We start from the raw sequence: 15,419 nt of genomic DNA on the forward strand, positions 1-15,419 counted from the left end.
GAACAGAAACCAAGATAAAGAGTAATAGCAACCCTACACACTGTTTAATAAAGGCCAGGCAGTGTGCTAAACTTTGCAGTTACCTCATTCTAATCCTTATAAGAACATTGGTAAGTAGGAAATTTTATACATAATCTACAGATGAGGGAAATAGAGATACAGAGATTAACCAATTTGCTACACATTAGTAATAAGGGGTGGAGCCAGATTTGTAATCTAGCTTAACTGTTTTCAAAGTCTCCATGTCAACTACACTGCTTCTAAGGAGGCCAATATGTACATATATTAGTAATTTGGATTGAGCCCAATAGAGAAAGGACCCCAGAGTGTGCATATGTTTGTACAGGCTGTGTATTTCCCAACTCTAGGTGATGTCATTCAAACTTGTCTGTTTGTATAGAAGAGGAACTGAGTCCTGTTTAACAATGTAATCTCAGTGCTTGGTATATATTAGTCTTTTGGTAAAATAAATTGTATAATTAAATAATCTTGGCTCAGGGTTGCATGACACAAAGTGAATTAGCATGACACAAAATGAATCAGAACCCCTAAATGCACACTTTAATGTCTCTTTCCATTATTCTATTTTTACCCAAAAATAGGCAGCCTTTTGGGTCCAAAAAACCACCAGTTCCTTAAGATTCAGATGCCTACTTATTCATCAACCAGTAACAGATATAGTTAATCTAAAGTTACATCCAAGGCATCAGGTGACATGCTAGAGGTAAAGACAAGTCTTTACACTGAAGAAACTTACAATATCACACACAAAATAGGCAAATCTAAAATGTCTAAATTTTAGTGTCTTCAATACACAATAAGTGCCATATTGATTCAGCCTAGAAAGTGGTCACTGTCCTGGGTGGTAATGAAAGATTTCATGTTTTATAACTTCAGCTGGCCTTGAAGAATATGATTAGCAGTAAGATGGGTTATATGGAGGGTGGGAGGTAAAGCAATACAAGCAATTTGTGCAAAATGCTAGAGGTAGAAATTTATATGAATCTTTTGAGGAGTTAAAAAGAGAGAAATTAGTTCATCTGGGAGAAAGTGTGGTGGGGTGTAAGATCACAAGGATTGCAGGATTGCAGTGGCTAGGCTCCAGCAGACAGAGATTCCAGGCTGAGCAGTCTGGACCATCACATTCTGCATTAGTGCAAGCAATGAATAGCATAAAATAAAAAAAAAAAAAGAGAGAGGGAGGGTGCGAAAGAATAAGGCAATGAATAGCAAAAGCCTCAAAAACTTTAAACATGAGACGAGTCTTGAGCATTCTCTCTCCCCCTGCTGCCTTTAATGGAAATAATCAACAGGAATGCTGGATGATTACAGTATATTTTTTCTCTGTGGGAGAGGGAGATTATGTACTCAGAACCATAAAGCATTTTGCTTGCAAAATTAATTCAAATTGACTTGCATGGGAGCACTGTCACATGAATTGAAAACAGCTGAAGAATGGTGGGGGGGGGGAAGATTATGATAAACAGCAATCAAACTACTTAGAAAAATACCCAGTATTTGGACCCTGGAGACCTCTGCAAGGCCCAGTTTTATTTAACATCTTCATTAATGAATGGGAAGATGGGAGTAAAAAAAAAATCATCATACTCACATATGGAAACTGGTACAAATAGCAATGAGAGCAGAACATTTTTTTTTAGAAGGAAAAGGATTTTAGGTCCAGATTTCACATGTATCACATCATTTGGCAAAGATAATACAGACAGAAACCTAGAAATCCGCATGTACATAATGAGGAAAAGGGAACCATGAGGACCCAAAATGAAACAGGTGGAAACAATATTGTGAAATGACTGATGCAAGTGTGTGCACAGGTGTCTCACATCACAAGCAAGGTGACAGTAACTTGTATGTGACTCTTTAGAAATGATCTGAAACTGTTCACATTTACACTCCCTGCTTGTTATACAGACCAATAGAAAAAGCCAACAAAAAAGGAATGAATGGGAAGAATTAAGTGTTTCAGTACAAAACTAGACAAGGTGTTGAGTATGGATAACATAGCTATACACACTTCAATCTGGAGGAAAAAGGAGATGGGGTTGAGATGGAGGAAGAAGAAGGATTTCGCAGCACAATTTGCTAACAGGGAGGAAAATAATTAATCTTGGAGCCATACTTTTCTGCAGAAGTAGGACTTACACTATGGTGTGAAGGATGAAGCCTTTAGCTAGGTGATTACAGGTAGGTTGAGGAAGGATTAACAAAAGTAGTTTATGGATAAGGTCATTCTCCAGTTTATATTTGTGAGTATCCTTTATAATGTGGGAAAGTGTTCTGAGAGCCTCTAAAGAAGAAAATATTTGCAATTATTTTATAGTGACTTTGAACAAGTAAAGTGATACCTAATAAATAAATATTACAAGCATGTCCCAATACCATTTTGTAGGAATATACTGTGACTATTGCTAAATCATTCAATATAACTTCGTATTTCAAAGACTAAATTTGTCTTATATGCCAAGGCAGAGCTGGACATTTTAAAGAACTTTCTTCATAATTGCTAAGGTTCCATGTGGGAAATCTAAATGCAAAATTGTGCCTCTTCTAAACTTCAGTGTATGCTTAATGACGATCTTGAATTCCTTAAATTATTTATCTTAATTACCTTACGGGTTGGGTGTTCTTTTTGTTTTTCTAAAAAATAATGAATACAAAGCTACTTTGGAACAGGATTGTTCTTCATTATACTGGCATTTGCATTATATAGTATAATATCCATTCCCTTTAGAATTATTTTCTATCACTGTCCAAATAAAGTACTTTTCTATATTCACTAATGTGTTCTTTTTTACCCACTTCAGCATTACGTTAATCTTTATTAGCCTCTCCATGCTCAGTGTGGGCCTCAATGCTCGTCATTATCTTTCCTCTCCTTCAGTGGAAAGCAAAGCCAAAATAAGATTCTGGAAAAACTTACCCTGATATAAGAGATTATCAGTGTTCAAATACTTCTCTCATCCTTTGCCTTTAATTTTGGGGAAAGTGAATCATACACAACCCTCCCCCACCCCCCACCCCCGCCACACTTTTGGTAAATCTGTGTATCAGAACAGAAAATCCAGCTTAAGTTCTTCTGGATTCAAGTGAATACACATAAAACACTAACAATGTATTCACAGGCCACTTTGAATAATCGAAACCTGAGTTATTTTCAACTTCAAAAGTAAATACACAGGTTCCCTAGCTCAAAAAATTCAGAAAACAGAACAAAGTGGCACTAAAACAGGGAAAACCATAAACTCCTGTTTTGAAGCATCTTGTATGGAATATTATTGCTCACTCTTTCTCCCCCAGGCAGAGAGCCCATTACCCTGTCTCTATTTTATTACAAATATGATTTAAGTCAATATTCTGAAATCTTTTTCAAATGAATAAATTATTGCAAATGATTCTAAGAGCCGCTATGATCAGCAAAAGAAAACATTTCACAGTAAAGTCTATTTTATTTGACTGAAAGAGAAGACAGTAAAAATAAAAGAAGACCTTGCAGGACAATTCAGAAGGGGAATATGGTGGCTTGCCCATTGTGTGCTACAGGAAGTACAGAGAACTCAGTGGGGAAACGGCAGGCTCCACTAAAGCAAAGGAGGCAGGTGTATCTTGTAAACTTTTGTAAGAAAAACATATGTAAAAAAAAAAAAGAGAGAGCAATAGTGGAATTTCTAAGATGTAAGAGCATAATCTGCTCTAAACAAACATCATGACCATTAATTTTATTCTCCTGAGAATAAGTCCTGAAAATACTTGCTAAAATTTTTCAGAAAACAATGTTGTTTACATCCATGCGTAGAGTATATAGATTAATCAATATTAAATGCTCCAGAAGATGACTAAAGTAAATTTAATGTAATTAAAAGGAAGGAAAACACATCTTCAGGGTGTGCACAGATAGGCTGATAAAGCTATGAATACAAGATTGACGATTTAAGGGAAGAAAAAAGCGGGGGGTGGGGACGAAAGTCTTAAGTGAGAAAATGGCTATTTTATTTTTTATTTATATTATTGTATTTTTTTGCATTTATTTATTTATATTAGAGAAAGAGAGAGAGACAGCAGAGAGTAGGGGAGGGGCAGAGGAAGAGAGAGAAAGAGAATCTCAAGCCAACTCCTCGCTGAGCCTGACACATGACTAGATCCCAGGATTCTGAGATCATGTGACCATGAATTCATGACCTGAGCTGAAACCAAGAGTCAGATGCTTAACCAACTGAGCCACCCAGGCGCCCCTAGAAAATAATTATTTGAGAAAGAGTTCATTGGTTCCACTGTTATTCAACCAAATGATTCAATCAGAAAATTGGGATAAGCGGATTGCTATGAAGTTTGTTCATCTATTCTAAATACTTTCACGATTTTAATTGAAATGGGATTTATATACAACATGACTTCTACCTTTAGAGAAAAAAATACAATCTTAAAGGTTTTGCTTATCTTTTTCTAGTCTAGATGTGGAATTTGCTACTATACATGCCATTTTCTGGGAAAGTGAAGATTTGCGAAAAGGGAGTTCTTATAATTACAGGACAATGTGAATTCCAAAAGTCCCAAATTGGGTATCAAAAAATAGATATTCTATGATAAAAAATATATCACTCTCAATCCACAAAAAAGACACGGGGGAACCTTAAACGCATCTTGCTGAGTGACAGAGGCAAAGCTGAATAGGGTATACGCTGTGTAATTCCACTACTCGGCATTCTGGAAAAGGCAAAATTATGGAGACAGTAGAAAGATCAGTGTTTGGCAGGGGTTAGAAAAGAAAGAGGGAGAAAGGGAGCTAGGAATGAATAGGTGGAGCACAGGAGATAGAGCAGTGAAACTATTCTGTATGCTAGTGTAATTGTATACGTATATCAGTCTGTATTTGTCAAAACCAACAAAATGTAAAACAGAGTGAACCCTAACAGAGACCATGGCCCTTAACTAATAATAATGTGTCAGTGTTGGTTCATCAACTGTAAAACATATAACACACTAGGGATCCCTGGGTGGCGCAGCGGTTTGGCGCCTGCCTTTGGCCCAGGGCGTGATCCTGGAGACCCGGGATCGAATCCCACGTCGGGCTCCCGGTGCATGGAGCCTGCTTCTCCCTCTGCCTGTGTCTCTGCCTCTTTCTCTCTGTGTGTGACTATCATGAATAAATAAAAATTAAAAAAATTATAAAAAAAAAAAAAAAAAAAAAACAAAAAACAAAAAAAACATATAACACACTAAATCAATAGTTACAATAATAACAGTGGAAATAGTGAGGAGGATATTGAAATGGTATATAGGAACTCTCCATCCATTTTTTAAAGATTTTATTTATTTAGAAAGAAAGAAAGAAAGAAAGAAAGAAAGAAAGAAAGAAAGAAAGAAAGAGAGGGAGTACAGAGGGAGAAGTAGACTCCCCAGTGAGCAGGGAGCCTGATGTGGGGCTTGATCTCAGGACCTAGAGATCATGACCCGAGCTGAAGGCAGACACCTAGCCAACTGAGCCACCAAGGTACCCCAGAACTCTCCATACTTTCTGCTCATTTTTCTGTAAAACTAAAACTTCTCTCTTAAAATAAAGTCTATTCATTTAAAAAATTAAAATGGTTATAAAATTTATAAGTATTTTAAAATAAAATCTTACGGAAACACTAAAAAATACTACAAGGATGACAACAGAATCCAATCCATCATGAAATTTAAAAAAAACCTCAAGGCCTCTTTATGATCCCTCAGTCTTATTCTTAAAAATCATTGTTGCAGTTAAATTATTTCCTCCTAATAGGTTGAGACTGAAAAGGTTTAGAACCTCAATATAGAAAATTAATGATAGGTGCTCTGGAGGAAAAAAAAATCTTACTCAAATAAGCAGTAGAGTTTAGAATTGAGAGTGTGACTATGTATATTTTACAGCAATCTGTGTTTTGCTTAGTTTTGTTTCTGTTTCTAATTAAAAGCATTCTGGAAAAAAACTTTTTTTTGGGGGGGGGTTTACAACCCTTTCCCTTAATTTTATCCAAAATGACATTAGAGTATTGAGTCTCATGATATAGACTGTTGGGAGATGAAAATCCTTGAAGTCTACTGACTTCATTCAATAGTCAAATACCAAAGATAGGTGAATGGCTACTGCTTTTAACTATCAAAAAAATAAAAAATAAAAAAAATAATAACTACCAAAGTGTTGCTTTCTAGATATATTTGTTTTTTTTTCTTTTTTTTTAAGAATTTATTTATTTATTTATTCATGAGAGACACAGAGTGAGAGAGGCAGAGACACAGGCAGAGGGAGAAGCAGGCTCCATGCAGGGTGCAGGGAGCCTGATGTGGGACTCAATCCAGGGACTCCAGGATCACACCCTGGGCTGAAGGCAGGCGCTAAACCCCTGAGCCACCAACAGATCCCCTCTAGATATATTTGGAAGCAGTAATAGAGAAGCAGCTTTTGAATTAAGCAGGTCTTCTCTATTTCTTTGATCGTTTAGGGATCAAGTGGCGCATTGAAACAGATTATTTTATATTATCCTAAAAACAACACTGGGAGACTAATGATAGAGTAGCCACACAGCCCCACCTAGCCCTTAGGAAAGCTAAGATTCATGGAGGTCCTCAAAACAATAGTGGATCACAGGTATAGCTAGGAGTCAAGTTAATTCATCCTTTTAATGATCTACCTGTGTTTATATATGTATAGGTATATATACATTTTATATACACACAATATAACAAATGCAGCATACTTTTGCACCTATGTGCTATACATTTTTTCAAATACTTATGATTTGGCAATGAATAGAACATAACCGACTCTGGCTCATTTAAAACTTTTTAAAGGTGAATTTCCTTTTCAGCATCCATCCTCTTTTTATAAACTAGAAATCTGGGCACTATCCAAAACCTAGTCATGTCTCTGGAGACCTAACTGTTTGGAGGACTTTGCCTCTGGTTTAAAATAATCAGTCTCCTGGAAGACCTGGGCTTGAAATAGAATCAGTCTCTTACCAGCTGCCTAACCTTGGGCAATTCACTTACCCTTACTGAACCTCCTTTCCCTCATCCACAAGAAGCATACAAAGTATCTTTTTTGCATTGTCATTGTTAGTACTGAATGAATTTATGTACTTGCAAAAGTATTTTTTCATAAGAAGACAATTAGAAACAGTGATATGACACCACAGTGCACCAAATATAATATACGTTCTCTTCCCAGTGTGACACAATCACCTTGAGCAAATACTGTCACCTCTCTGCCACTTTTGTACATTTATAGAAAGTAAAGAAAGTACTAGAAAGCATTTCACCCACCACATTGTTCTAACACACTTTGATTACTCATTCTAAAGATAATAATGCTTCCTTGAGCACCAGGATGTCAAGGACTTCTGTTTTCTTCAGTGCTATATCCTCAGTGCTTAGAAAAGTCACTGACACATACTTAGTGCTCAATACATATCTGTTGAATGAATGAATGTGGAAAATTTGCATAAAAAGCAAACCTCAATATAGCATAGTACTTCTAGATATGTTCAGATTTTTTAAAAAAGGGGAAGGAGAGTATAAACTACTGTCATGAAGTGTGTGTGCATGAAGTGCATGTGCATACATACAGTGTCTCTCATATACTGTGGTTAAAGAGCACATGAAGTCCAAATTCAAACAATCAGGTATGTCCTGATTTAGATGAAGTACTCAAAATCTAGGAAAAAAACAACTCAGTATGTAATAATTAGAGATTTCTTTTAAAGACCCTCCTGAAACAAAAGAAAACCCTGATGATTGTACAGCATTTTTTAAAAGATTTTATTTATCTATCTATCTATCTATCTATCTATTTATTTATTTATTTATTTATAGAATGCACATACATGCAGACACATACATGCGGGGGAACAGGCAAGGGATGGACAAGCTGACTCCATTCTCTGAGAATAGAGTCCGACTTGGGCTCAATCTCACAACCTTGAGGTCATGACCTAAGCTGAAATCAAGAGTTGGTCCACTGAGCCACCCAGGTGCCCCCATGATTTAGCCTTATTTAAAAATGACTCTAGAGCAGCCCGGGGAGCTCAGCGGTTTAACACCTCCTTCAGCCCAAGGTGTGATCCTGGAGACCGGAGATTGAGTCCCACATCAGGCTCCCTGCATGGAACCTGCTTCTCCCTCTGCTTGTGTCTCTGCCTTTCTTGCTCTCTCTGTGTGTCTCTCATGAATAAATAAATAAAATCTTTAAAAAAATAGACTCTAAAATACTGCTAACATTACAGACTGGCAACTTAAATAAGAATATTAAATGGAAATTGAATCAAAGAGGATAATTTGTTCCCTCACAAAACAGCAAACTTTACTTAGCTTTCAGTTGTTGAGGTCATATTAGGCTGCTGGTTCCAGCATCTGAAACTTCCAATTACACAAAGAAGCTGGAAATTCAGATTTCAGGTGAAATTTCTCAATCTTGAAGTTCTAACAATGAATTCAAATGGATATATTTATATGGAAAAATAGACAATCTCTTGGTATAAGGAGAATAGAAATGTAGTAGAAAGTCAAAGAAAGAATAGCTATTGAGGGCCAAAACTGTCCCAAGTTCTATTTTTTAAATCTTTATGCAAAACTATATCTCAGTAAGTTGTGCTCCATTTCATAAATTTAAAAACAATAAAGTAAATTATCCTTACAATACATGTTTACTGAAGTTCTCTTTTATGTCAGGACCCGTGCCAACTTGTAGAAACACTGCAGAGTAGTAAATATGAGGTAGCTATAAAAAACCCAGGAGCTAACAAGCATAGAAAAAGTATCATAGGAGCAATGATTGCTTCTAAGAAGGGTATGGAACATGTGCATGACTTTAAGGATTGGATAACAGTGTTTCTCTTAAATACTTGCCCAATTCTTAGGTGCAGATTTGGGGCAAATAAATAAAGTATTTATTCCTAAGGCCTAAAGTTTGAAAAAAAATATTCCTATTTACTTAGTATATGATAAAGGCTTTCAGACTGGGGGAGCTCTGAGTCAGATCAATCAAGATAGCCTTTCAAAAACAGTCTTCCAGGAAGCTATCAGATCAAATAATGACAATTCCCTATGATCAGGTCTTTGAAGACTCTCCTGTCCCCACTCTGTGGCTCCAGTGCCTGCTAGCCTGCTGCTTTTTACCTTGACAGCAGGTTTTTGGCTTTTCAAGGCTACTTCACAGCTAAAGAGGCAGGAAAGAACACAAGGCACCTTAAAATGCTAAAGCTATTAAAATAAAATAAAAGAAAGGGAAAAAAAAGGAAATATCCAGTTCCAATAAATAGTAAAAATTTTTACCTAATATATTCCTTTAAAAAAAAATACTAAAGCTAGTGCTGCTGTTCTAACAAGATTCCACCATTTTTCTTGAATAAATGTTCCCTGTATTGCTCCAAGACCGGTTAATTTCTGGAGTTCTAGAAAATTGATTCTGATGATATTTGCCAGTTCTCTCATGGCTTTTATGGAGAACCTTAACTCCACAGTTTTTGATGGCATGGCTTTTGATCTATATTTCACTTAGAAATAGATTGCCTATCTAATTACAAAGGGCACAGCTTACTAAAAGTAGAATTATATATTAATTAATTCTAATTAGAATTACACTTCGAATACTCATTTTCTTTAAAATGTAATTCTAAATTTCCCTTATTTTGTATTTGAGTGACATAACACAAAGTAAAAACACCTACATTCTGTACACTTGGACAAGTGTGGACAAGTATATACTTGGACAGTTGCACATTTTTTTCTTTAATATTAACATCAGGCATAGCAATGACAAAAGAAACATAAAACATTGCAAGAATGTTGAAAATGAAATTCATTGTTTAAAAAACTGAACAAGGGACACTAGGTGGATTAGTTGGTCAAGCACCGGTCTTTTGATTTCGGCTCGGGTCATGGTCTCAGGATCATGGGATCGAGCTCTATGTCAGGCTCTGCACTGTGTCCAGGTGTGGAAAATGCTTAAGATTCTCTCTTTCTCTCTGCCCACCCACCTCCCCACGCTCACACATTCTCTCTCTTTTTCAAAAATAAAAAAAAATTAAATTTAAAAAATTAAAAAAGATAAAACTGAACAAAATCAATAGTATACTAACAATTGTAACAAAAAGTTGTTAGAATGAAAAGAGCTCATTCCAGATATGAAAGGACTATGTTGTTATAAAGGAAGCAATTGTGTTTTATACAAAATTCCTGTACAAAATTGAGTAATCCCCCCCAAACTTCTTTAGTTGCAAACGCAACTACAAATCACATTTGCCTTCAAAGATGCACTCAACCAAACTTTTTCTAACTAACTTTTGAATAGAAAGAGGAGACACACAAAACTAAATTCAAAGGGGATATGATTTTTTAAAAAATTAACTTTAACCTCACCTATTAGCCATCTTCCGAGAAAGAGCAATTTAAAATATTTATGTAACAAATCATTTTTGGTATGTGAAAAAATGCAGAGTACAATATATAGCTATAGGTTCTCATAGATGGATATTAACCAGCCCTCTACCTGTACAAGGGTGATGATAGATCAAAGAAAGAAAATGATGTGAGATGAAGGGTGGAAGGAGGTAAACAGAAAAGAAGAAAGAACATAAGAAGGAAAAAAGAGGGCCAGACTAACAGAATATACACCATTATGTTGGCACTGGCTAGATCTACTTGGTAATATTATTTCCCCCTTTGGCTTATAGTTATGTCCTAATATCTTAAAAAACGAATATACTTTATTTATGATATATATCTAAATGCAACCATAATTTTTGATAACCAAAAAGAGATACCATGTTAATGAAAAAAGAGAAATCACACTGAGATTTGGATGTTAGCATATAAATTATGAATTAGAACAACTGATACCATCTGTTTTACCTTCATAATTTTCTTTGTTAGGGACTGAATAACATACCTGATTTTCTCATCAAATGAAAAAAAAATAAGTTTTAACTGTTTGGGTCATGACAATATTAGATTACTTAATTAAACCGAAATTAACCTTGGAAGTCACATGAACTATTATTAGTGTGACTAATTTTCTAAATGAATTAAATATATACACTATACTATAAAGTTTTAAATATTCAAATTGCTTAAATTATTTTTTTCAAAATTGAGTATTGAAGAATATTATTTGTCCTTGCCACAAAGTGGTTCTATAATGAATTTGGATAGTATGAGTCTGAAAATTAAAAGATAGTTAAATATTAAAGTTATCAGATAATAAAAATCTCTCAGAATCTGAATTTTTCTTAATAATCATGCAATATGGTTAATATTTTCTGTGTGATATAATGATTCTGACAGAATATTTTACTTACATTCATTTTCCATCTGCTAATATAGATGTATTTTTAATTGAGCAGAAGATAATAGAATACTTTTTAATATGTATTGTTAGTATTATACATTAATATGCATATTGGTTTAAAAACATCTTTACCTAATTTTTGCCCATTATTTCTAATGTACACCAGTAAAATAAACTACTAGCAAAGTCAACTGCTGTTTATAAAATTCTTCCAATGAAGCACCTTTTCTGAAAGGTTTTAGTGAAGAAAAAGCCAAGAATTGAAAGAAAACCTTTGACTGATGACCGACTTGATAGTCTGAGAAACTTTTAAACTCAGTAAAATTTGAAGGAATTTCTTATATTATTTTCATTCCCCAATGTAGTGAATAAAATTGAAAATAAATTGTGTTTGAATCAACACTGGTCATTGACATATTAACTTTTATTTCCTATTCAATATACCCAGGATAACAGCAAATCAAAATATGTTCAGTGAATTTTCATGTGTGACATTTAACATCATGTCTACTCAGCTTAAGTCATAGGGAAAATTTCATAAAAGCTTACCCCATTTTTTGGAAAAGCAATCCATCCCAAGTCCCCCATGACAGTACGTGAATCCAATAAATTCACTGAAAGAAAAAGAACACAAAACTGAGTCAAGTGTATAAAAAAGCATCACTATTTTTGTAGTGTTATTAAAGTGCATATTTCTTACATAACTGGAATTAAATTAAGTATTCATTATCATGAACATAAGAGTTTTCATAATATAATGAAAGCATTATTTGGATGCAGAAGAACAAGTAATTTTGAATAAACATTTGGGGAACAATTACAACAAAAATACATAAACAAGTCATTATTCTAAGTGTTCTTTTTTGTCAAACAAGAATTAAAGGAAAATAGTAAAAAGGAAAAGAAAAAAAAATGAAGGTCTATAGAAAACCATAAGGACTATGCCACTCCTTTAAAGGCTCTCAATTTGGGGATTAAACTGCCATACATTTGTGACTAAATATATTATATTTTCTCCTGGAAAGGTATTATGAAGCAATTAACAAATAATTTACATTGAATAGAAATAAACTATCCCCAAGCTTATAAGATTTTTTTGCGATATTAACCAAAATCTGTAATCCAAATTACAAGTTAAGAAATAAATTTATAGGGGATCCCTGGGTGGCGCAGCGGTTTGGCGCCTGCCTTTGGCCCAGGGCGCGATCCTGGAGACCCGGGATCGAATCCCACGTCAGGCTCCCGGTGCATGGAGCCTGCTTCTTCCTCTGCCTGTGTCTCTGCCTCTCTCTCTCTCTGTATGACTATCGTAAATAAAATAAAAGAGTTTTAAAAAAAAAAAAAAAAAAAAAAAAAGAAATAAATTTACACACCTCTCATCAAGCCAATAAAATTATAGCAGCTCTCAGGGTTGTTGCCAGAGTTATGTGTCCACTGCATTCCCAAAAATATTTCTACTTACAAATAACCATAGTCCATAATGTGCTTCTTAGGGAACTATCAGCTACATTTTTGAAATGCAACCTCAACTATGGCTGGATATCCTAAAATATTTGGAACTCCCAGATTGGAAGTCTAAATATTATTACTACAAAAGGAAGCCATGAAAGCGTGTGTACACACACATGCACCCACAGTCATACACACACACACACACACACACACACACACACAGTTTATACTTCAACAGGTTTATCTACTGTTCGCCTCCCTACATCCCCCAAATTAAACTAGTTTATAAGATGCTGAGTAGTCAAACTGCTTCAGACCTGGATCACAGATCATTATTTTTCCAGCCTATTATGCCTATCCCAAGTGATCTACCTGGCCCAGCAGATAGCTAAACCACTATAAATGAGCAGGGCATAAGTACCCAAAAGGGAAACAACTGGGTTATCCCTAGTCAGAGGTTACTGAAGCTTCCTTATCCTACATTCAAAAACCACTACTTTGAAATTCTACCAATTCTAAAAAAAAAAAAGTTCTATCTTTAAGTATAAAGCTAGAGTGAGTACTAAAGTCGTAATAGTTGATAGGCTGAGAAATGTGTTACAACGCTCCCAAAAGAAAATATAAGATAAAATTATTGCAACCAAGGACATTAGGATCACAATTGAAATAAAAATTTTCTACCTACTATAGAAATTATATGCATTTAAGCCTCATTATCCATTGGTTTATTTCTTTTTTTCAAAAGATATTATCTATTTATTCATGATAGACACAGAGAGAGACAGAGGCAGAAACATAGGCAGAGGGAGAAGAAGGCTCCCCTCAGGGGGCCCGACATGGGACTCAATCCCAGGACCCTGGGATCACGCCCTAAGCCAAAAGCAGTCACTCAAATGCTGAGCCACCAAGGCGTCTTTCCATTGGTTTATTTCAAGTAACATATACAAACATATATATCTCATACACTAAGTTAACAGTCTATAATACTGGTTATATAAAAATAAATCACAAGTTTAAAACTTTCAGAAAACACAGAAATATACTCAATACCATATATATATGACAGCCTTCTACGATGTATGTGTATTTAATATACTCAGATTCTGATCTCTTTAACTCTAAAACAGTCCAGGACTATAGAATGTTTGTATCATCTTTAGCCTACACATATCAGAGTGGCTTTATAGAATAATAAAATAAATAATCTGTTGGATTATTCTTTTTAGAAGAAATTGGCCTAGCTGAAAACTATTGTTTAAAACAGTGAAAACCGGGATCCCTGGGTGGCGCAGCGGTTTGGCGCCTGCCTTTGGCTCAGGGCACGATCCTGGAGACCCGGAATCGAATCCCATATCGGGCTCCCGGTGCATGGAGCCTGCTTCTCCCTCTGCCTGTGTCTCTGCCTCTCTCTCTCCCTCTCTCTGTGACTATCATAAATAAATAAAAAAAAATAAAAAAAAAAAATAAAAAAACAGTGAAAACCAAAAAAAAAAAAAAAAAAAAACCAAAAAACAAAAAACAAAAAAAAACCAAACTGTTTCATTACTGCCTGACCTTGCAAATCTACCAGTCATCCCACTAAATCTATTTTTTTTTATTTAGATCCATACTCTTTTTACTCTATTGTTGGCTTTTCTAGTTTCCATGGGAATAAAGCTACATTAAACTTAAATGTCCTTGTCCTCATTTTGGATTTTCTGGGACACTAGGGCTATGTCTAGACATGACTAAATACCAGGGGAGTGTAGAACCTAAATCATTATGTTTATTCATCCTTATGATTCATTTGATTCACCTTTGATATTGAGCGGCAACATATCTGTGTAGACCTGATAAAGTAGAGCAAATCAGCAAGCTAAAGGCCTTTTACTATGATGGCAGTCGAACTGAACTTAATCCTGCAGTGGCAAACTGATGTGAATAGGAATTCTAGGAATTCATAACTAGCCTGCCACGAGAAACACCACATTCCTTGTAGACCTCTTAGTAACATGTGCATCTTCAAAGATTCATTATTACCAACAGAAGTCCAGATGTCTTTCTAAAATTTTCTTTCTAAAATTTAGTTGCTCTCACTTGAATTAACTTTAACATAAATTACTATTCTTAACTCTTCTTTGGCTTCACACATATATGTATGTGAAATTAAATGAACTGAATACAAAATACTAGCTTAGCTGTTAATACATTTATTAAGGATTTTCAACATTGGCGTATACTACTAAACACATGAAAATACAATAAAAATGTGCATTATCTTTCTAATGATGATCTTGTCAAACATTTTCCTTCAAAGAAATAGGTTAGGAGGTTTATAAGAAATACATGTATGTCACTTCCCTCTAACTGTCCAAAATCGTTTTTGTTCTGGAAACAGATGTTTTCATAAAATTCACAAAGCAAAGAAGATACTTATGCATATGATTACTAAACTGGAAATTTAAAAAAGAGTAAAATTAGATGTTTCAGGCAATTACTTGCAGATTACTATATTATAATTTTGTTCATATAATTCAGAGGAAATTGGAATTTGATGCCTCAGGAAAAATAATTAAAATTATAGTTAGATATGTAGAGATATTAATATAGAGATAGGAATATAGAGATATATGTAGATATATAGATGTACAGATATTGGAATATA

At 34.7% G+C, this 15,419-nt stretch overlaps 1 protein-coding gene across 2 annotated transcripts in view; it reads right to left on the reverse strand.

Annotated features, from left to right (window-relative positions):
- The window catches only part of EPHA5 (EPH receptor A5), a 314,116-nt gene extending 302,187 nt beyond the window's left edge, over window positions 1-11,929 (reverse strand). For both annotated transcript variants that reach the window (XM_055342698.1, XM_055342691.1), the window contains exon 1: window positions 11,873-11,929. In XM_055342698.1, coding sequence (XP_055198673.1) covers window positions 11,873-11,911 — 39 coding nt within the window. In that variant the 5' untranslated portion in view covers window positions 11,912-11,929. The remainder of the gene's footprint in view (window positions 1-11,872) is intronic.
- Window positions 11,930-15,419: the final 3,490 nt, after the last annotated feature.

Source organism: Nyctereutes procyonoides, unplaced genomic scaffold, assembly GCF_905146905.1.
Source record: "Nyctereutes procyonoides isolate TBG_1078 unplaced genomic scaffold, NYPRO_anot_genome, whole genome shotgun sequence".
In the NCBI taxonomy this organism is placed as follows: Eukaryota; Metazoa; Chordata; class Mammalia; order Carnivora; family Canidae; genus Nyctereutes; species Nyctereutes procyonoides.